At 39.5% G+C, this 22,754-nt stretch overlaps 1 protein-coding gene across 2 annotated transcripts in view; it reads left to right on the forward strand.

Moving 5' to 3' along the window:
* PLCB1 (phospholipase C beta 1) overlaps positions 1-22,754 on the forward strand; it is an 861,266-nt gene that overhangs the window by 743,953 nt on the left and 94,559 nt on the right. For both annotated transcript variants that reach the window (XM_059892402.1, NM_174817.1), the window contains 4 exon segments: positions 15,971-16,047; positions 16,152-16,241; positions 16,649-16,706; positions 17,519-17,605. In XM_059892402.1, the coding sequence (XP_059748385.1) occupies positions 15,971-16,047; positions 16,152-16,241; positions 16,649-16,706; positions 17,519-17,605 (312 nt within the window).

The raw sequence follows: 22,754 nt of genomic DNA on the forward strand, positions 1-22,754 counted from the left end.
ATCCGTATATATATAATATATATATATATAATATATATAATATATATAGATAAATATATATCCGTATATATAAAAATAAATGATATTTATTGTCATTTCTATTGATTTAATTATGATAAAAAATGAACATATTTCCATATGTGTATTGCCCATTTGTATTTCTTTTTTCTACAAACAATTTATATCCATTGCCTACTTTTCTGTTGGACTGTCTTATTCTTTTGACCTACAGAGTCTATGCTATGTCTTTTAATTTATTATTTTGGGAAGTTGGGCAAATTGGAGAGTGTAAAATATGCTTATGTAATCATATAAGCTATAGTTACTGAAGGCCTACCACAGCTCTTATACTGGTAGGGGGATTCCTGTGGCCCCAGCCTAAATGTAGTCCCTACCCTCAGGGGCTCACCATGGTTAAGAACACAGTTGCGAAGACAGGCGAACCTTCTAGTAGTATGCCTATCCATATTCGTTAGCTTTGTTGCATAATAAACATCTCAAAACTTAAAACAACAACTATTTATTTAGTCCATGTTTCTTTGTGAAGCAATTTGAACTTGACTCTCTGGAAGGATCTTCTACTCTTGGCTGAGCTCATTCATGATCTGTGGTTCAGTTGCCAGTTACCTAGAGGCTCTGCTCCTGAAGTTTGGCTGACTGTCAGCTGGCCCAGGCAGGTGACTGACATACATCTCCCATCATCTAGCAAGGCTAACTGGGCTTCTCTGTATGGAAATTGGAAAGGATTCTAATTGAGAGCAAGCAGAAGGGGGCAAGTTCCTGACAGGTCTTATAACATCTTCCTCCAAGCAAGTCGTAAGGTTCACCCAGATACAGGGGTAGGGAAATAGACTGTATCTTTTTCAGGGGACCTGCAACTCATTGCAAAGAGTGAATTCAGGGAATGTTGGAGCATGAGGGCCATTTTTCTTTGCAAAAATCAACACATAGCCCTCACAGTTTGGATGTGAGAGTCAATAAAATAATCCACAGAAAACCTAACACCATGCCTAGAACATAGTCACCATTCTTTATCAAAGGACAGTTTGCACAAGATTTACAGTGAGAAGACATGGCTTCCATTTTTAGTTATGCAGCTTGAGCTAAATCATTTCACCATTTTAAGTGTATGTATCCTTATTTCTAAAAGAAAAAGTTTGTACAAGAATACTGGTTAAGTTTCCCTCTGACTTCTGGTTTCCCTCTGACTTCTGGTTTCCCTCTGACTTCTATAGACTACAGAGATCATTCAATTCTCATATCTATTAAAATGATAATTAGGGATTTCAGTTTAAATCAATAAGCAAATGTTGTTGTTGTGGGTGTGTGTGTGCACAATATGTCAGTGTATTTTTTGTGTTAACTGATAACTACTTAGGTAAGATGAAGGGAAAAGAGTCAGTAAACAGAACCCATCCCCAAGGCAAAGAAAATAATAGTCTTGTCTTATACCAACTTAAAGGATCTTAGAGAACAGAAGAAATTTTGCTGAAAGGATAATTCCAAAATAGAATCCACAAGTCTGATAATTTAGTTTGTGCCCTCTGGAATTACAAGACTCATTGCACTCCATCTGGTAAGTGAGAGATGTTTGAAATGATGTATTTTGCATTAAGAAAAAAAGGAGCTGACATGCTGTGCTGTTTATCTTCATGGGCAGATCTTCTAGGTCTAGCTTTCAAATGGACTACTGAAATATTAAGGGCTTCCCAGGCAGTGCAGTGTTAAAGAATTCTCCTGATAATGCAGAAGACGCCAGAGACGTGGGTTCAACCCCTGGATCGGGAAGATGCCCTAGAGTAGGAAATGGCAACCCACTCCAGTATTCTTGCCTGAAAAATTCCACAGACAGAGGAGCCTGGCAGGCTACAGTCCATGGGGTCACAGAGTCAGACACAACCGAGGGACTGAATACACACATTGAAATATTAAGCCCTTGATTTATTGCATTATTTCAGTTATGATCCATAGGACAAGTCATGCCTCTTTTAGGCATGTCTCCTTTGCTAATTATTTGAAAACCTCCAGTTTGAAAGGTTATTGCTGTTTTCCCACATCTGACTGATAAGCAATGTTTGTTTATTTCATTTATTCTAAATTAAATGGTCTTGACATCTTTCAGAATTGTGAAGCCTTATCCTAAAATTTTGGTGGTTTGGATTTTTGTTTCCAATTGGTTTAACCAGATGTGATGATTCCAACTGATTTGATCCTATGCAATCTTTTTCTTTCAATTAAATCAAAAATAGTTGTTTCACCAACTTTTCAAAACTCTTACAAGTAAGTTCATTAGTCTTTTACAATTACAAAGGGATAAGTCTTTGCTTGTTATAAATTTTTACTTAAAGCTATATATAAATTATTTTTAATGAAACTTTTATCATAACATAAATTCCCTTTATCATTAAAATAAATATTTCATGGCCATAAATATCTACTTTTATTATTTTAGGACATTTTAAAATCATCATTGAATTCTAAAAAAAAATTTATAATGATAGAATAACATAATTTTATAATTTATCAAAGGAATCTTAGCGATCATTTAGATGCCATATTTTACTGATGAGGAAACAAGGCTCAAGAGTTAAGATAGCAAAATGTAAGCATCATCTACGGTGATAAAACATCTCAACTTCATTCAGAGTTTTGTTTACCAAATTTCTTGATTTTTTTCTTTTTTTTTTTATTTTTTTAATTATTTATTTTAGTTGGAGGCTAATTACTTTACAATATTGTGGTGGTTTTTGCCATTCATTGATATGAATCAGCCATGTGTGTACATGTACTCCCCATCCTGAACCCCCCTCCAACTTCCCTCCCCATCCCATTGCTCTGGATCATCCCAGTGCACCAGCCCTGAGCACCCTGTCTCATGCATCAAAGCATTTCCAGTTGATAGCCTCATAAAAAAATATCAGAAATATCATTCAAGGGAGTATGCTACATTGACCCATTTACATTTCCCAGAAACTAAGAAACTGACATTTACTTTGGTATATTTCAAAAGTGAAAAATAATTTTAAATGTTATAGATTCATTAGGCCAACTTATTGACATTGATTAGGAGTTGCGATCAGATTTTCATTTTCATTTTTTGCTTTGCCCAGCAAGTAAAAAAGGAAATTTCAAGGATTGTTTAAATCTTTAGATTCAAATGAGCAGCTCCAAATTCTGTTTAGCTATGGAAATATAAAATGAAATTAATTTCATAGGTATGATAGACTGCCTCAGAAATGATCAAGATGGTTGCTCATTTACTCCAAGACTTTCTCCTTCTTTGGAGAAGAAAAGGGAGCTGGTGGGTGAAATGAGCTCCACCTGGACAGGACTTGTCCGCCAGCTCCTAGCTGGAGCATCACACAGTATCCAGCACATCATAGGTGCTCAGAAAATACAAGTGGAATGAATAAATGAATATTTCTCAATTTGAAAAGCCAGTTTACATCCCAGTATAAACATTCCCCTTGTTTTAAAATTATCAATAATGTATGTAATACATAGATTGTTATTTAGTTTAAAAGCAACATAAATTAATTCTTCATAGAAAAAAAAATTATGGTAAGAGCTCAGAATGGATGCTTTGACTAGCACAAAAGTGCTGTCCAGGGAGGTCTGCTCAGCCTGGTCAGGAAGGGAGTTTGGGGGAGAATAATACATGTGTATGTATGGCTGGGTCAGTCTCCGTGGCCTGAAGCTATCACAACATTGTTAGTCAGCTATACTCCAATATAAAATAAAAAAGTTTCTAAAAAGGCAAGAGGAGGTGCTCTCTCTCCCAGCTGTGAGTGGAAGGAGAAGGGAAATGAGTTTTCCTGAAGGATGAACATTCTATTGGGCTTCCCAGATGGTGCAGTGGTAAAGAATCCACCTGTGATGCAAGAGACACGAGAGATGTGGGTTCGATCCCTAAGTTGGAAAAAAACCTTGGAGTAGGAAATGGCAAGCTGCTCAAGTATTCTTGCATTAAATTCCATGGACAGAGTAACCTGGTGGGCTGCAGTACGTGGGCCACAAAGATTTGGACAAAACTGAGCGCAATCATGAACATTCTATAGTTGGCTCTTTGCCCACTTCCCCAAATTATCCTTCTTAGAAGAGTTTCCAAACGTGGCAATTTCTGTCCACATACTTTTTTCTTTTAATCCCTTTCCAGTTAGAGTTAAGGAATTATTATTCTCCTTGGAAACCATTCTTTCACCCTCAAATGACTTAACCAAGTGAAACTCAGCATGGAGCTGAGAATAAGCATGACATTATATTCCCCAGGGCTTTTCTTTTTCATTCCTTAGAAGGTTTGGAATACTTAACTAGGAGAGTTGTCATGAGTGGTAAATAAATAAGCAAAATAATTTAAATGTGTCTATTCCTTTGGGTCAGAAAAAAAATCATATTAAAAGTTAAAATTAAATGTTATTTACTGCATTTCAGTTTACTATGTACTCTCCTGATTTTTCTCCCCTAGGAATTCTAAACTAATCCTTTGTTCTTTTCTATCTTCGGTGAGTTTTGTGACTAATATATGATGTAACGGCTCTTTGAGTAGAGCCTGTCTGCTTAAAAATACATTGAAATGAGGGTACCCTTAGGTTAGTTAAAAAGCACTTCGATTATTGTGTGAAAAATCCTTCTGGGTTCAGTTTTCATGCCTCATGCAATAGAAATCCTAGGCCTAATACTCAAAGAGTCCTTCATCTTATTTAGGGTTTAAGAGGTGAAATTTTTATGTATTTATTTATTTTTGTCAAGATTCTCTCAGTTGCAAGTGTTGGAAACCTATATTGGACTTGGACAAGATGAGTATATACTATAAAATTACACAGAGTAGATCATGTAAGAAAGGACTGACCTAAAAGGACTGACAAGGGAGGAGGGAAGGAGTGGACAGACACTTGCCAGAAATCACTTACAGCTCTTTCTATGTCTGTCTGCCTATCTACCTCTCTCTCTCCTGATTTTCTCTGTATATTAGTATTATTGTTGCTGTTGTTTAGTCACTCAGTTGTGTACAACTTTTTGTGACCCCCCCATGGACTGTAGCCCGCCAGGCTCCTCTCTTTATGGATTTCCCTACAAGAATACTGGAGTGGGTTGCCCTTCCCTCTCCAGAGGGTCTTCCTGACCCATGGAACTAACTTGTCGCTCCTGCATTACAGGCAGATTCTTTACTGCTGAGCCACCAGGGAAGCCTGTATATTAGTATTTTTCCTTTCCAAAGCAGCACACAGGCTTCTCCTTACCAGAAAATATATGCATAGATGTAATCTCATTGCTAGTTTAATGTGAGTCCGACAATGTTGTGATTGTTGAGTCACTCAGTCATGTCTAAACCTTTGTGACCCCATGGACTGCAGCATGCCAGGCTTCCCTGTCTTTCACCAACTCCTGGAGCCTGCTTAAACTAATGGCCATTGAGTCAGTGATGCCATCCAACCATCTCATCCTCTGTCGTCCCCTTCTCCTCCCATCTTCAGTCTCTCCCAGCATCAGGGCCTTTTCTTATGAGTCGGCTCTTCACATCAGGTGACCAAAGTATTGGAGTTTCAGCTTCAGCATCAGTCCTTCCAATGAATATTCAGGATGTATTATTCCCTTTAGGATTGACTGGTTTGCTCTCCTTGCAGTCCAAGGGACTCTCAAGAGTCTTCTCCAAGACAACAATTCAAAAGTATCATTTCTTCAATGCTCAGCTTTCTTTATAGTCCAACTCTCACATCCATACATGACTACTGGAAAACCAGTATTATTAACAAATTTATAATATTAATCACTCTGCCTCCTGGAATTTAAGTAGAAGAAGTTTAAATGAAAACAGTAAATGCTATAAGAGCAGAATTATAGTAAGAGTTTTTAAAAACAGCTGGAAAAGGCAGAATGTTACAGGGAAGGGTCTATAGTATGGGAGTGTTTGGGAGACACAGGGAAACTGAGCAGAGTGGAAGGACATTTGTCATATTAAACACAGATATTATCCTTTTTAAAACACATTTTTGGGATGCTAGGGAAATACTATTTTCATTAATTGCATACAAAAGCCACATTAAAAAAACACATGCCTGGATTTCACAATAAGGCATTTGTTCCTAAAAGCTTAGCTTGTTAAATATCAAAATTATGTAGTTTTAAAAGTATTTTCAACAAGACAGACCATGGCTTGGACATGATGCACCAGAACTATCACCAAGGTCAGGGTCAGTACAGTTCAGTTCAGTCACTCAGTCGTGCCCAACTCTTTGAGACCCCATGGACTGCAGCATGCCAGGCCTCCCTGTCCATTACCAACTCCCAGAGTTTACTCAAACTCATGTCCATAGAGTCAGTGATGCCATCCAACCATTTCATTCTCTGTCATCCCCTTTTCCTCCTGCCTAAAATCTTTCCCAGCATCAGGGTCTTTTCAAATGAGTCAGTTCTTTGCATCAGGTGGCCTAAGTATTAGAGTTTCAGCTTCAGTATCAGTCCTTCCAATGAATACTTAGGACTGATTTCCTCTAGTATTGACTGGTTGGCTCTCCTTGTAGTCCAAGGGACTCTCAAGAGTCTTGTCCAACACCACAGTTCAAAAACATCAATTCTTCAGTGCTTAGCTTTCTTTGTAGTCCAACTCTTACATCCATACATGACTACTGGAAAAATCATAGCTTTGACTAGACAGAGCTTTGTTGGCAAAGCAATGTCTCTGATTTTTTACTATGCTGTCTAGATTGGTCCTAAGTTTTTTTCCAAGGACGAAGCGTCTTTTAATTTCATGGCTGCAGTCACCATCTGCAGTGATTTTGGAGCTCAAAAATAAAGTCTGTCATTGTTTCCACTGTTTTCCCATCTATTTGCCATGAAGTGATGGGACCAGATGCCATGATCTTAGTTTTCTGAATGTTGAGTTTTAACCCAACTTTTTCATTCTCCTCTTTCACTTTCCTCAAGAGGCTCTTTAGTTCTTCTTCACATTCACATTCACCACTGCCATAAGGGTGGTATCATCAGCATATCTGAGGTTATTGATATTTCTCCCGGCAATCTTGATTCCAGCTTGTGCTTCATCCAGCCCAGTGTTTCTCATGATGTACTCTGCATATAAGTTAAATAAGCAGGGTCACAATATACAGCCTTGACGTACTCCTTTTCCTATTTGGAACCAGTCTGTTGTTCCATGTCCAGTTCTAACTGTTGCTTCCTGACCTACATACAAATTTCTCAACAGGCAAGTCAGGTGTTCTGATGTTCCCATCTTTTTAAGAGTTTTTCACAGTTTGTTGTGATCCACACAGTCAAAGTCTTTGGCATAGTCAATAAAGCTGAAATAGATGTTTTTTCTGGAACTCACTTGCTTTTTTGATGATTCAATGGATGTTGGCAATTTGATCTCTGGTTCCTCTGCCTTTTCTAAACTCAGGTTGAACATCTGGAAGTTCACAGTTCATGTACTGTTGAAGCCTGGCTTGGAGAATTTTGAGCATTAATTTCCTAGTGTGTGAGACGAGTGCAGTTGTGCGGTAGTTTGAATAGTGTTTGGCATTGCCTTTCTTTGGGAAAGACAGACTGAAAACCACAATCACAGAAAACTAACCAATCTGATCACATGCACCACAGCCTTGTCTAACTCAATGAAATTCAATGAGCCATGCCATGTGGGGCCACCCAAGATAGACGGGTCATGGTGGAGAGTTCTGACAAAATGTGGTCTACTGGAGAAGGGAATGGCAAACCACTTCAGTATTCTTGCCTTGAGAACCCCAGGAACAGTTCAGTTCAGTTCCGTTCAGTCAATCAGTTGTGTCTGACTCTTTGTGACCCCATGAACCACAGCACGCCAGGCCTCTCTGTCCATCACCAACGGCTGAAGTCAACCAAAAGCCATGTCCATTGAGTCAGTGATGCCACCCAACCATCTCATCCTCTGCCATCTCCTTCTACTCCTGTCCTCAATCTTTCCCAGCATCAGGGTCTTTTCAAATGAGTCAGTTCTTCTCATAAGGTGGCCAAAGTATTGGAGTTTCAGCTTCAACATCAGTCCTTCCACTGAACACCCAGGACCGATCTCTTTTAGGATGGACTGATTGGATCTCCTTGCAGTCCAAGGGACTCTCAAGAGCCTTCTCCAACACCACAGTTCAAAAGCATCAATTCTTTGGTGCTCAGCTTTCTTTATAATCCAACTGTCACATCCATACATGACTACTGGAAAAACCATAACCTTGACTAGATGGACCTTTGTTGACAAAGTAATGTCTCTACTTTTGAATATGCTGTTTATGTTGGTCATAACTTTCCTTCTAAGGAGTTAGCATCATTTAATTTCATGGCTGCAATCACCATCTGCAGTGATATTGGAGCTCAAAAAATAAAGTCAGCCACTGTTTCCCCATCTATTTGCCATGAAGTGATGGGACCGGATGCCATGATCTTAGTTTTCTGAATGTTGAGCTTTAAGCCAACTTTTTCACTCTCCTCTTTCACTTTCATCAAGAGGCTCTTTAGTTTCTCTTCACTTTCTGCCATAAGGATGGTGTCATCTGCATATCTGAGGTTCTTGATATTTCTCCTGGCAATCTTGATTCCAGTTTGTGCTTCCTCTAGCCCAGCATTTCTTATGCTGTACTCTGCATATCAATTAAATAGCCAGAGTGACAATATACAGCCTTGACATACTCCTTATCCTGTTTGGAACCAGTCTGTTGTTCCATGTCCAGTTCTAACTGTTGCTTCCTGACCTGCATATAGGTTTCTCAAGAGGCAAGTCAGGTGGTCTGGTATTCCCATCTCCTTCAGAATTTTCCACAGTTTATTGTGATCCACACAGTCAAAGGCTTTGGCATAGTCAATAAAGCAGAAATAGATGTTTTCCTGGAACTCTCTTGTTTTTTCGATGATCCAGTAGATGTTGGCAATTTGATCTCTGGTCCCTCTGCCTTTTCCAAAACTAGCTTGAACATCTGGAAGTTCACAGTTCACATATTGCTGAAGCCTGGCTTGGAGAATTTTGAGCATTACTTTACTAGTGTGTGAGATGAGTGCAATTATGCAGTAGTTTGAACATTTTTGCATTGCCTTTTTTGGGGATTGGAATGAAAACTGACCTTTTCCAGTCTTGTGGCCATTGCTGAGTTTTCCAGATTTGCTGGCATATTGAGTGCAGCACTTTCACAGCATCATCTTTTAGGATTTGAAATAGCTCAGCTGGAATCCCATCACCTCCACTAGCTTTGTTTGTAGTAATGCTTCCTATGCAGAGTATATCATGTGAAATGCCGAGCTATATGAAACACAAACTGGAATCAAGATTGCTGGGAGAAATGTCAGTAACTCCAGATATACAGATGACACCACCCTTATGGCAGAAAGTGAAGAGGAACTAAAGAGCCTCTTATGAAGGTGAAAGAGGAGAGTGAAACAGCTGGTTTAAAACCCAACATTCAAAAAACAGATCACAGCATCCGGTCCCATCACTTCATGGCAAATACATGTGGAAACAATGGAAACAGTGACAGAATTTTGGGGGGGACTCCAAAATCAATGCAGATGTGACTGCAGATGCGAAATTGAAAAATGTTTGTTCCTTGGAAGAAAAGCTATGACAAACCTGGACCACGTATTAAAAAGCAGAGACATTACTTTGCTGACAAAGGTTGGTCTAGTAAAACTGGGTTTTTCCAGTAGTCATGTATGGATGTGAGAGTTGGACCATAAAGCTGAACACTGAAAAATTGTTGCTTTGAACTGTGGTGTTGGAGAGGACTCTTGAGAGTCCCTTCGACTGCAAAGACATGAAACTTGTAAATCCTAAAAAAATCAATCCTGAATATTCATTGGAAAGACTGATGCTGAAGCTGAAGCTCCAATACTCTGGCCACCTTATGCGAAGAGCTGAGTCCTTAAAAAGACCCTGATGCTGGGAAAGATTGAAGCAGGAGGAGAAGGGGATTACAGAGGATGAGGTGGTTTGATGGCACCCATCCAAAAATGGATATGAGTTTGAGCAAGCTCTGGGAGATGGTAAAGGACAGGGAAGGCTGGCCTGCTGCAGTCCATGGGATCACAAAGAGTCAGTTGCTACTAAGCAACTGAACAACAACAACAGATAACATATTTGAGGATAGATAGCCAGTTAAGACTCTGGGACATATGAAAAATGCAATTTGGTATGGAGTAGAAAAATTCAGAAGAGACTGAAGGCAAGGAAGGAATGCTTGCCATGTCCAGATAGGATTAATGAGAATCTGCACAGAGTATTGTGAACACAAAGTTAAGAGATACTTCATGACGAGATAAATGAACAAATTCCCATGACTCACTAGATGGGGAAATCACTCAAGGGGCCAGTCAAATGTAATGTACACTTTTTAAACTGAGTGATGATACCTAATGGGAAAATACGATGACTCATCTTCTATGAGAGATGTTGAGATGCTGGGGAGCTGTCCTCAGCTAGAGATGCTCAAAGGCCATTGACACAAAAATGTACTGAAGCAGTTAAAAGAGTCAGAGAAGACTGATGTGGGAAATGTTGAAGATCCTGTAAAGGAAGAGAAGAGAGTTTCTTATGAGAGTGGTTGGCAGCTGACATACTATCAAGAAGATAAAGTCATGATTCTCAAACCGTGTGCTGTGGCACCACAAGATACCATGTTGAACTCACAAGGGCATTGTGAGATGTTTGCATTTTTGAAAGAAACAGCAGCATCTATTGGAATCTGTTCAAAGCACTTCTATTGAGTTATTTAAACCTAATCTCTTGATAAATGGAACTGTTCCTTCTTTTTTGGCTTAGGGGTGCCATGAAAAAATTATTGAGATCTTAAGGGTACTGTGAACTAAAAAAACTTGTGGATCTCTAGAATAATAAAAAGTTCACTACTGAGACTTGGCCAATGAGTTCAATAACAAAAGAGTTTTTGTAATCTTAAAGCGAAATCAGGTAAATGCTGATGGTTGGAGTGGAAGCGAGATGGTGGGGTTGAAGGGTGTGAGGTGGGGCATTACAGTTGTGGAAGCAGCCGCCAGTCTTCCATTTTAGGCACAGAAAGAAAAGGAAAGTCAAAGATGGAACAAAAGTTCAGTGCTCTGGAGGATAAGAAAATAGAGATGTGTTTTTAGGCAAAAGGAAAGAGTGTGTCCAATATGAAGAAAGTTTGAGAGAAGAAAGTGAAATGGTGGTCTTCCTGCAGGGGGGAAGATGGGAAGCAATGCGAGGGGAGCCCCTTTTTTCAGGGAAGGTGGGGTAAGGAAACCAAGAGCCTGTGACGTGGTGCATGTGGAATCGCATGTCCGTCTCCAGCTTTCACGACCACCAAGGAAGAAAGCATTATCCCTGCCTCAGGGGTTGAGGAAGCTAGCTGAGTTTGGGGTAATGAAGACAATGAAGATAAAGTTTCACAGCTCTTTTGAGACAGAGAAGAGGGAATTTGAAAGGGTGCCTTCGAGCCTGGGTGGCTTAAACAACGCACATTTATTTTTCACAGTTCTGAAGGCTGAGAAGTACAACATTAAGATGCCAGTAGATTTAGTGTTTGGAGAGAGCCCAGTTCCTGGTTCATAGAGAGCTTTATTCTGTGTCCTTATGTGGTGCAAAGGGTATGGGAGCTCTTGGAGTGCTTTATAATTATGGGCACTAATCCATTCATGAAGGCTCCTAATCACCCAAAGTTCCCACCTCTTACATTGAGGGTCAGGATTTCAATATATTTATTGATATTTGGGAGGGACACAACATTCTACCCATAACAGTTTCTACACTGTTTCCGTCTTCTTCAATAACGTGCACATGAATCTCCTGGGAATGTTATTAAAATGCAGATCTTTATTTAATCTAAAGTGGTAGGGGCTGAGAACTTGCATTTTTTGTTGCATTCTCTGGCAGTGCCAATGCTGATGAATCCTGTCCCACACTTCAAGTAGCAGGATCTATAAAGCCAATGCATAGCTCAGAGTTTCTAGAATAATGCCGGGTATTAAGTAAGCATTTGACAAATATTTGCTGAATGGTGGCTGATTTGAATAGTTTGGATGAATGTGTGTGTTCTGGGAGCACAGGAGGTGGGAACTAGCTCTGAAAAGAATAAGCAGCAAGTGCAGATGGTCCAAGGGAGGAGCAAGGAGGAAGGCCAGGGTGTGCAGCGCACGGGAGGGAGGTTGGTGCTGGCAGCTGTGGGGGCGCTGAACACAGATGGAAGTCAACCTCAGAACTGAGTGAGCTGAAGGGCTGAGCGATCTCAGGCTCAGTGGCTTCACTGCCTGGATGTTGATGTTGCTGAGAAAGAGGGTGGGAGGGAGCTGTAAATGTGAGCAGGAGCTGGCAAAATCGAGAAATGATCCTGGACAAGGCTGAACGTTGGAGATGAGAACATGGCAGCAGAAGCATGGATATCACTGAATTCAGAAGCACTGCTGAGAGACTTAGCAGGGGCTATAAAATGAGAGACCCCCGAGACCCCCTATATCTGGCAAAGAATCCAGAATCAACAGAGACTTTGAAAACACTGATTCCCCAGCCCTGTCCCTAAACATGTAGCGGCAATAGGCCTAGGAACAGGCCCTGAAATCTGTGTTTTCAAGCAGTTGCTCACAAGAGATTCTGATGTTGCCACCAAGGTTGGGGATCCCTGGATTACCCTCGGTAATTCCTTGGGCTGAACTGGGGAGGAGGAAGGTCCCCTGTGGAGGGGAAAGCCCTGTGGGTACCTCTCAGTTAGAATAGAGGTGTTGTGAGAATCCTCAAGGAAATGGCAAGAGTCTGCAGTGGGATTTTACATCTAACTCATTTGATAAATAGCATTAGCAGGATGTAATATTTCTTGATTTCTTTAATTGTGACAGTCATGATCAGGTACTGTCTTTTGAATGATCAAATAGGTTTTCTGCTGCCCCAAGCTCCAGTTAATATTTGTTCAGATTTAATCTGCCTCACGGATGAGTGCATTCAATTTCATGTTAATGTGGATTCTTTATGGCAATTCTGTAAAAGAATTTCTCCCTCAGCTTCTTTTATTCTTTCAGATAAGAAGAGGTTATTAAAAACAATTTCTAAAATCATAACAAAAAGGTGGCCTGGGAAAGTGGTGACGACCACAAGCTTGGGAGCCTAATTTATCTGGGTTTGTACCAAGTTCCGCTCTTCCCAGGTGGTTGTTCTGGTGGTAAAGAACCTACCTGCTAGGAGAAATAATGAGGCACAGGTTTGATCCCTTGGTCTGGAATATCCCCCGAGGGAAGGCCTAGCAACCCACTCCAGTATTCTTGCCTGGAGAATCCCATGGACAGAGGAGCCTGATGGGCTACAGTCTATAAGGTCTCAAAGAGTTGGACACAACTGAAGCGACTTAGCATGCATGCACACACACATCCCCAGTTCTGCCAAGTACTTCTCTGTGGCCCTGAGCCCCAAATTTGAGTCTCATGTGTCAATATGACCTCATAGGACAACTCTTAAGACTGAATAAGTTAAATATTATAAGTTAGTACATTTAAAACTTATCAAACTGTGCCTGGCATGTGTAAATTATCAATGAAAGTTTGCTAGCATTATGATTATATTGCCTTACTGTTGTAGCTACGGCATATATATAAATGGCAGCTGTATATGAGAATCTCCATCTCTGGGGAACAGGGTAAATGTTCAACAGGAAGTCCAAACCATCTATTTGGTGCACCAGTAAGAAGGCTTAAGTCCAGGTGCTACTGCTGCCTAAGCAATGGCAGAAGGTTCCATAGGTTCTTCATGTAGAATAAAGAAAGAGCAGTGCTTGGAAGGCACAGTTACTCTCCCATAATTGACAAGCTTTTATTGAGCACCTACTGAAAGCTAGAAATTGTGGAGAGCTGGGGATTTGAAAACATAGCCACTGCCCTCTTGAATCTTAGTCTGGTAAGCAAATAAATGCAAGACAAAATTCAAAATGGTAGCACAGAAGAGAATTTCCAGTGCTCTTTGGAAGTTGCCCACACAGGATACAAAACATCAGTTTCCAAGATGGGTAACTCGTATCATCCTTGAAGTGATTAAGCAATGAATAATAACTGGAAACCAAGAATTATAAATCACAGTTGATTATAACTTATGCCGGGAGCCAGCATGAGGACCTCCACGGCAAAGGTCATGAGGAAGGAGGCTCGACATATGCAAAGGCGGGATCGAGCCTCAGGAGTCCCCCTGGATATTCTCGAGCATCTACCCCCAAAAACCAGAGTCTGCCTACTATACTGCTTTGTGCTCTCACCTCTGACTTTACTGGGGGCTGTCCCCCACCACCATCTCGCTCTCTCTGATAAAGAGTTAACTTACAGCTCCAGTTAATAAAGTTCCTGGGCATTAGGAGTGTTTAAATCCAAACCCCTCAGATAGCTCTCTGACTCGCCTGACAAGTTTACCCAGACTCCTACAGCTATGCATACGATTGTTTTCAGTCTCCCAGCCTCGAGAGGCATGGGAAGCACGGGAAGATATTCAAATAGCTTAGAGCCTCTCAGAGAGTTAGAAACTGTCAGAATAAAACTAGTAAAGGATTTCATTGATGAGCCAATGCTTGCTGCCAAGTATCCTTGAATGTGTATTAATTAATATACCTGGTATGTAGAAAAAATAAGTAGTGGCCTTGGTGTTAAAAACTTTAGACCCTTAAGGTAATAAATTTTTTCCTTTGTTGTAAACCCACTGCACCTCTGCCCTATAGGAATGCAACTTTATCTAACACCTTCAGAGGATGGTGCCAAACCTTAAAATAATTACTCTTAGAGAAAATAAGTCTTACTGTTGACAAACCTTTGTCAAGAGTCATAAAATGTTAATAGGCCTTCTGGCCAGAAGATGATGTAAATCACCTAAACCATTTGTGTAAGATAAGTTTGCAGGAAAGAAACCCTGGTTTCGATAAGGATCAAAGACTGCTGACTTTGCATGATTTCACATCTCCTATTATCCTCTATGTGCAACTTAGGGTATAAAAGCCCCTGTTGAAAATAAAGCTACGGGCCTTGCTCACTGAAGCTTGGTCTCCCCATGTCATTCTTTCTTTTCACATTCTGGCTGAGTCTCCATATGGAGCGTGGAGGTCCTCTGTGACCATTTATTTGCCTGGGCTTCTAAGACCCACTAGAGAAGGTGCCTAAGGTGGGGCACCTTCCGCTATTCGAGAGGGCACCTGTGGCCTCCATGGTCAGAGCTAACCTGATGTCACAGGTTATATTGATTTTCCACGTAAACCAAGCTACTCAGCCTCTTTTCTCCGCTGAATTTTCCTACTGAGCTATCCTCATTCTATTACTCTTTATATCTCTGATGAATATTTAAATTAATCGCCGACACTGTCTCCCCTTCGAACTCCCTGGATCAGCCAGGGCTGGACCTTGGCAAACTTACGTTTGTATCACACTCACTTTTATTTTAAACTTCATAGTACCTCCAAGATAGAAAGGCATTGATTATCTCATTTATAACCAAGAAAATGTAGGTTCAGGAAATGGAGGCTCTATGACCAAAATCATAGTTTTAGTAGGTCATAGAGTGGGAATTGGTACCTGGGTCCACACTGTTAGCTATCATTGCACTTGGCAAAAGCAAGCCCAATAATCTAAGAAATCCTGTTTAATTAGAAAGAGATAGTAAGAATTACATATTAAAACCTAGATAATGTATAGTCTAAAATTATTTCCTTATTACCAATGTGTTGTAAAATGTTTGACGATTTTACTCTTGCTAACCTGGAGAAGCAAATGGCAACCCACTCATATTCTTGCCTGGAGAACCCCATGAACAGAAGAGCTGGGTGAGCTGCTGTCCACAGGGTCTCAAAGAGTCAGAAACATCTGAAGTGACTTAGCACACGTAGCACAGAAACATCAATCACAGATTTTTCTAACCTCAGATACTGTTTGATGTGGGGTGGGGGAGGGAAAGGGTGCTTTGCTTGTGATCATGTAAAATAGCCACCTGGCGTGTTTTTTTTCTCCACCCACCCCCCCCCCCCGCCCCCGCCAGCTTATTCAAAAATTGACTGATGTTGCTGAAGAATGTCAGAATAATCAGTTAAAGAAGCTCAAAGAAATCTGTGAGAAGTAAGCCTCCATTCTCTTACATTGGATTTGTATATGTAAATGTATTAAGTACAAATTGCTATTGAATTGACCATTTTTCCCTTTTGCTTCCATTTTGTCTTCAGAGAGAAGAAGGAATTAAAGAAGAAAATGGATAAAAAGAGGCAGGAGAAGATAACAGAAGCAAAATCCAAAGACAAAAGCCAGATGGAGGAGTAAGAAAGAACCCTTTCTCCCACCTTTTACTCGGGGATTGTCCTATACAGAATAACAGTGGCTCAACCGTACAAAGACCTATCTGCGAAATTTCTCCTCAAATTAACCTACCAAAGACCCACTTTGTAAGGGTTTTCAGTGAAGCACTGAGGTGCCCACAGGCCCTAAGGAAAAAGCTCTATCTTCTCTTCTGATATTGTCAGACAGCCTTCCTGCCATTTAGTGAAAATAGAGCTTGTGCCTTGGGTAGAACCTGACCTCTGTCAGAGCTGACAAGTTGTATCTTCCTTGCAGCAGTAAGAAGAAAGTTGAGAGTTCCATAAACTTTCATCTGGAAACCTACAGTTCCCATGTTTGTCGATGATGGATGAGTTCATGTGATGATTTCTTTGTCATTCACTTTCAGGGAAAAGACAGAGATGATCCGGTCATACATCCAGGAGGTGGTGCAGTACATCAAGAGGGTATGTCATGTTCATGAATCCCTCTCTCTTTTGCAAACCGTGTTTGATGAGTACTGTGTGAGTCTCTGGAGGGAAATGCCACACTTCACGCTAAGTCTTTATCACCAGCACCCAGCCAAGCAACTGCCCAGAGCAGCCAGTGTGTAATCAGTGTTTCTGCAAGTTTAATTGCAAACCTCTGTATAAAAAGGTTCATCTCAAGATAGATGTTAAGAATCTTTTCTAGAGTCAGGAACCTAGAAACATGATGTCAAGGGGACCTCCCTGAAAAGAACCTTTTGTTGCTGCTGTTGTTAAGTTTCTAAGTTGTGTCTGACTCTTTTGCGACCCCATGAGCTGTAGCCCGCCAGGCTCCTCTGTCCATGGGATTTCCCATGCAAAGATACTGTAACGGGTTACCATTTCCTTCTCCAGAGCATCTTCCCACATCAGCGATCAGACCCGCATATCCTGCATTGGCAGGCAGATTCTTTACCACTGAGCCAGCAGGGAAGCCCCAAAGAAACTTTAGTTGTCACCAATGGTAGATGACAACTTCTAAAGGTTTTTAATTAATTTTAATTGGTATTATGGAGATTTTCAGACATTAACAAAGCTGTGAAAATGGTATATCCAGTGGTCATATCACTCCCACCCCTGTGTGCCCATCACCCAGCTTCAACACTTACATGTCTCCTATAAGGACAGTTCTGACCAGGATGTGAAATAGTTAAATGCATGCCAGAGATCTGAAAAGTTTTTTTTTTTTTTTTCCTGAAAACATTCACTTGAATGTTTAGATGAAAATGACTTTCTCTGTAACTGTCTTACAGTTAGAAGAGGCGCAAAGTAAACGGCAAGAAAAACTCGTAGAGAAACACAAAGAAATCCGCCAGCAGATCCTGGATGAAAAGCCCAAGGTAAACTGAACCAAATAATCATACACAGTAACTTCATTTTCTTTCCATTTAATTAGAATAAAAGCTCCCTAGTTCATAGATCCCTCTCACACAGTCTCAGACCAGTTCTTGCACGTGAAAGTCATGTAACTTTCTCAATGATGGAAAAAAATCTTGACAGCAATATTCAGTAAGCATTTATCATCACTGCTGCTGCTGCTGCTGTTGCTGCTAAGTTGCTTCAGTCGTGTCCGACTCTACGACCCCATAGACAGAAGCCCACCAGGCTCCTCTGTCCCTGGGATTCACCAGGCAAGAACACTGGAGTGGATTGCCATTTCCTTCCCCAATATTGGTCAGCTTTAAAAACTGCAAATACATGAAACTCAGATCCTGAAGTTTGATTTTAGTTAGTCTTGGATGCAGCTCAGGCAGAGATATTTTTAAAGCACACCTTCCCCCTCCACCCCCTCACCCCCTACCTCCCAGGAAAGAAAAGAGAAGTTAGCTAAGCCTCTGTAGCTCTAAACAGATGATGTAATATTGTAATGTCAGGCTCTGTCCAGCAGAGGATGTCTTGTACCAAAATCACCCTGGTATTTAATCTAACAAAATATTCTCTTAAGCCAAAACAAACAAACAAACAAAAAAAACCAGAAAGAAAATAATTTTTTCCCCATAATAGTTTATTGGGGCTCCACTTTAAAATTACCTTATGTTTATTTGGTAAAAATCAGTTGTTTCATGAATATTAACTTTAAATATACATATTTAAACTAAATATATATAAATCAAATACTCTCAGCCAAAACCTCGGTTTTAGATCATTCCATTAATTTTGATTTGTCATTGACTATTGTTCTGTTTGTGAAAAGTGTGCTTTTCAGTTTTCCTGTTCTTCTTTAACAGAAGATACCTTCTTGTAAACACCTTCTAAAATACCTTCTTTAACAGGCTCTGCCATTAAGTACCTGCAGAGGTCAACTGTCACTTTTGTTTCTTTGAATAGTCCATTCATCAGTCTACTTCTTAAAGGTTTCTTGTGGCTAATTTAAAATATTAATACATTTTTGTGGTTGTGTCTGCCCTTATCCTTTCATACTTGTTGGACAGAACTTTTATTTAATGTTGCTAATTCAAAGTTTTTTGACTTGGGAATATAGATTCTCTAACTGTGAGGAAAACCCAAGAATTAATAATTACTGAGGCATGCTGTTAATTTTTATATTTTTATATAAATACACAATTTAATACTGTTTCAGACAGCAAGGATTGAAAATGTATGTATTTGAATATATAACTGGGGAATCGTTATTGTTAAGGTGTTTCTGAAATTTCAGTCAAACCTGGATGTCTTGCTCCAAACATTTGAGCTTTTAAAAAATAAAATCAATCCTAAATAGAGAGCATTGCAATGTCTAAAATTATGTTAAAATGTATTCCACCTTACTAATGCATAATCGACTTGAGAGGGTGGCTAAGAATATTTAATATTCTTATGTTCATGAATATTTATGTTTTATGTTTAAAATTTATGTTAAAAATTTATATTTAAAAAGATTTATGTTTTTGTTCAGTTGCTAAGGTGTGTTCGACTCCTTGTAACCCCATGAACTGCAAATGTTTGGAACAAGAGATCAAAGTTCAACTGAAATTTCAGAAATGCCTTAACAATAATGAGTCCCCAGTGATATATTCAAATACATACATTTTCAATCCATGTTGTCTGAATTCCAATTTGTCATTGCTTTGTACACTGGTATGATATACTTAGCTTAAGATTGATATTTCACTAGCCAATTTTTATATTTCTACAAAATCTCTCTTGGAAAACATTGTTATTCCCACACAGTTTTGCTTCATTTTCATTTTTGTCCAAAAATGTCAACTACTCTACGTGTGTGTGTGTGTGTGTGTGTGTGTGTGTGTGTATGTGTGTGCTCAGTCATTTCCAGCTCTTTGCACACTTCTGCCCATGGAATTTTCCAGGCAAGGATACTGGAGTGGGTTGCCATTTCATACGCCAGGGGATCTTTCTGATCCAAGGATGAAATCCACATCTCTTGTGCCTCCTGCATTGGCAGGCAAATTCTTTACTACTAGTACCACCTCAGAAGCCCACTTTACTCATAAATAAAATGCAATCACAAATGTGTTTAAGTCTCAGTATAAATAACTCTACAAAGGTTTTATGTTACTGCTCTGGTTCACCATGATTAAAATCAACTTCAGTAGTAAATGTCTTCATTAATATAACCAAATATTAGACCAAATAACTGTTGGATAATATATCAGTCAGTGTGCATATAGCAGCAACTTTACAGAAAACCCAGTTAAAACTGGATTATGCAATAATGTTTAGTAAATCACATTACTGGAAGTTCAAAGGTGATGAAAGTTCAAGAATAGTTAATTTAGTGGTTGAATAACCTCATCAAGAATCAGAGTATTTTCAGAATTTTACCTGTGTTATTTTATATTGTTGCTTTTCATCCCCAGGCTGCAAACCCACAGTTACAAGATAGCTGCCATAGCTCCATGCATTACAGCCTTACATAAAACTATTCAAAGGCAAATAGTCTTCATCTTGTAACTGATTATAAGTTTGAGGAAAACTTCCTAAATCTCCTCAATAGGCCTCCCCTCATTGGCTAGAATTGTGTCATATGCCCATTCCTAAACTAATTACAAGCAGGAGAGTGTAATTTTCATGATAGGCTTAAAGTAATTAGGACTTACCCAGAAGGGGAGAGGAAGTTCACTTTCTCCTCAGTTCCACACTCACCAGGCTTCTGAACAAAACTGATGTTTTCTTGTTAAGAGGAGAGACACCAATTAGGTAGGTAATTAACTGTGTGTGCCCTACCACATGTACAACAAGTTTCCATTTCTTTCTTGGCCCCTTAGAAAGAGATCTGAAGTGTTTATGAATTTTTAGTCATTCAGTTGTCTTTATTTTTTATTGCAAATAGGTACCATAATGGTTTCTCTTTGCTTTTCACTCATGAGGTTGCTCTTAATGACCATCCTATTGTGTCTGGATTTGAAGGTTGCCCTCGAAGATCATTGGTTCTATGTCCAACTAAAGCATTTATTGAGAAGTGTTCTTCAGGGCCTAAAAATTTTGTGCTTTGACAGCATGACATGTGCTTTGGAACCACACTGTAATAAGAAACCATGATTTTTAATATTGTAGGCACAGTGACTAATAAAGGGAAATGACCGTGACCAGAAGGAGCACTAATTATCAGTGGAATAAAACAATAAGGTCAAGTGCCTTTCAAATGGAGGACCAAAACACAGGATGGCTAACTGAGCAAGTGAAAGGCCAGGCCAGAAGAGCAGTCCTCCTTGCTCATGTAACTACTGGATGTGGACCAAAAATAGAATAGCACTGGCTTTGAAATAATCCCTCTTCACATCCAGTATTGGAATGCCCTTTAAAACCTGACATAGATGTGAGGGAAACTAACAAAAGTAGAAACAAAATAGAAAGAGGGGCAACTCAAGGAAGTGAAAGTGACCAACAGTGTCTAAGAGAAAGGTTAATTGAGTGAGTTCCATTCAGTCAGAAAGATGAGAAGACAGGGTGATTTTATGACATGTAGAAATTTATAAACTGTTTCATCACTCAATGTTGGACAAGGAAATTGAGTTGACAATGTAGTAGGTAATATTAAGATAGCTGCAATTTTATGAATCCAACTCGATGGATGTGAGTTTGAGCAAGCTCCAGGAGTTGGTGATGGCCAGGGAAGTCTGGCTTGCTGCAGTCCATGGGGTCTCAAAGAGTTGGACACGACTGAGCGACTGAACTGAACTGAACTGAATTTTATGAAGAGGAAAGATGACAAACTTTGCCAGAAGTTGCCGAAGAGAATAAAGTTCCTCCTTCAAGTGTTTTTTTCAGGTGGGATAAGCAATTTTTAATTAGAAACCAGGAAAGGCTAATCTTTCACTTACAGCAAATCATGCACTACATGGCATCATATTTCTTCCCATTCATTAGTGGCTTTTGCCGTACTGTTGATTACAATCATTTTCTTCCTCTTCATACACTTATTCTAATGATTGTGATCATGTACTTTCTGTTCTTAACCTCCACTTAAACAAGGAAGATGCCCTTTTTCCATTCCTATTTTTCTCCAAGTGTCACTATTTGCAGTTTTCCTGAACCACCAATCACAATCTGTGTGATTTTCCAAGTGTTTGGTAACCAAACAGTTCCTTTAAAAGTGAACTAACAAGTATAAAATTTTTTTTTGACCAAAGAAATTTGAAAATCCAGTTGCTCAAAAACAACCATTCTTCAGAGGCAAGGAATTCTAGCTAGATTTAGAGCTAGTTAACGGATGTAGATTAATTGAAAATATAGCCTTTTATTCAACCATGTGCTTACGATCTTGAAGGATCAACTCAAGTTCCAAACGTTTTTACCCTTGCACAACAGAACAGAATAAGGTGCCTCAGGCAAAACCAGGTTAAAAATCCATTTCATTTCCACTCATGGGCAAGAACTTTCATCCTGCTGATATGTATTTGGTAGGGGACCAAATTTAGCAAGCTTCCTCCGCCCCCTCCCAGTGTGAAAGCTTATGTGTAGAATCCATTTTTCACATTTGAAAGGAGATTCAGTAAGTCTGTTTCTTTTGTGTGTAATTTTTGAGAGAGTTGAGGAAACTGGAAGTAAATGATCCGTAGAGGCAACTTATACAATAGAAACATTTTGGCCCTCAATTGGGCATAACATTATATTGTACATTCCTGTACGTAAATCCCACGGAAATTTATTAAGTTCTTAAGAAAGAATACTCAGCACCTTGTCAATAGAGATCTAAATTCTGGAGATATGCTCAACTGCATGTTTATTTGCAGCCAGGTATTTGATTCAGTCTTTGAATGGCTGCTGTTTTTAGATTCGTTCAAAGTGTCCTTTTTTTAAAATCTATACCTTCAGAATTCTTAAGATGAATGCAATAAACCCTAACCAGTCTTTCAACTCAGTGACATAATTGCTTTCCTTGGGATTTCCATACTTGGGTTTGCCAAAGTCAGCAGGAAAGAGCTTATGTGTACAGACAGTGTTAGAAACAACTCAAGGACCCAACTGCCAGTGCAAAGAAATAACACCTTTTGTGGTTGTGTGTGACTCAGAATTGATTCATTCTGA

The sequence above is a fragment of the Bos taurus genome, chromosome 13 (genome assembly GCF_002263795.3).
Source record: "Bos taurus isolate L1 Dominette 01449 registration number 42190680 breed Hereford chromosome 13, ARS-UCD2.0, whole genome shotgun sequence".
Classification (NCBI taxonomy): domain Eukaryota; kingdom Metazoa; phylum Chordata; class Mammalia; order Artiodactyla; family Bovidae; genus Bos; species Bos taurus.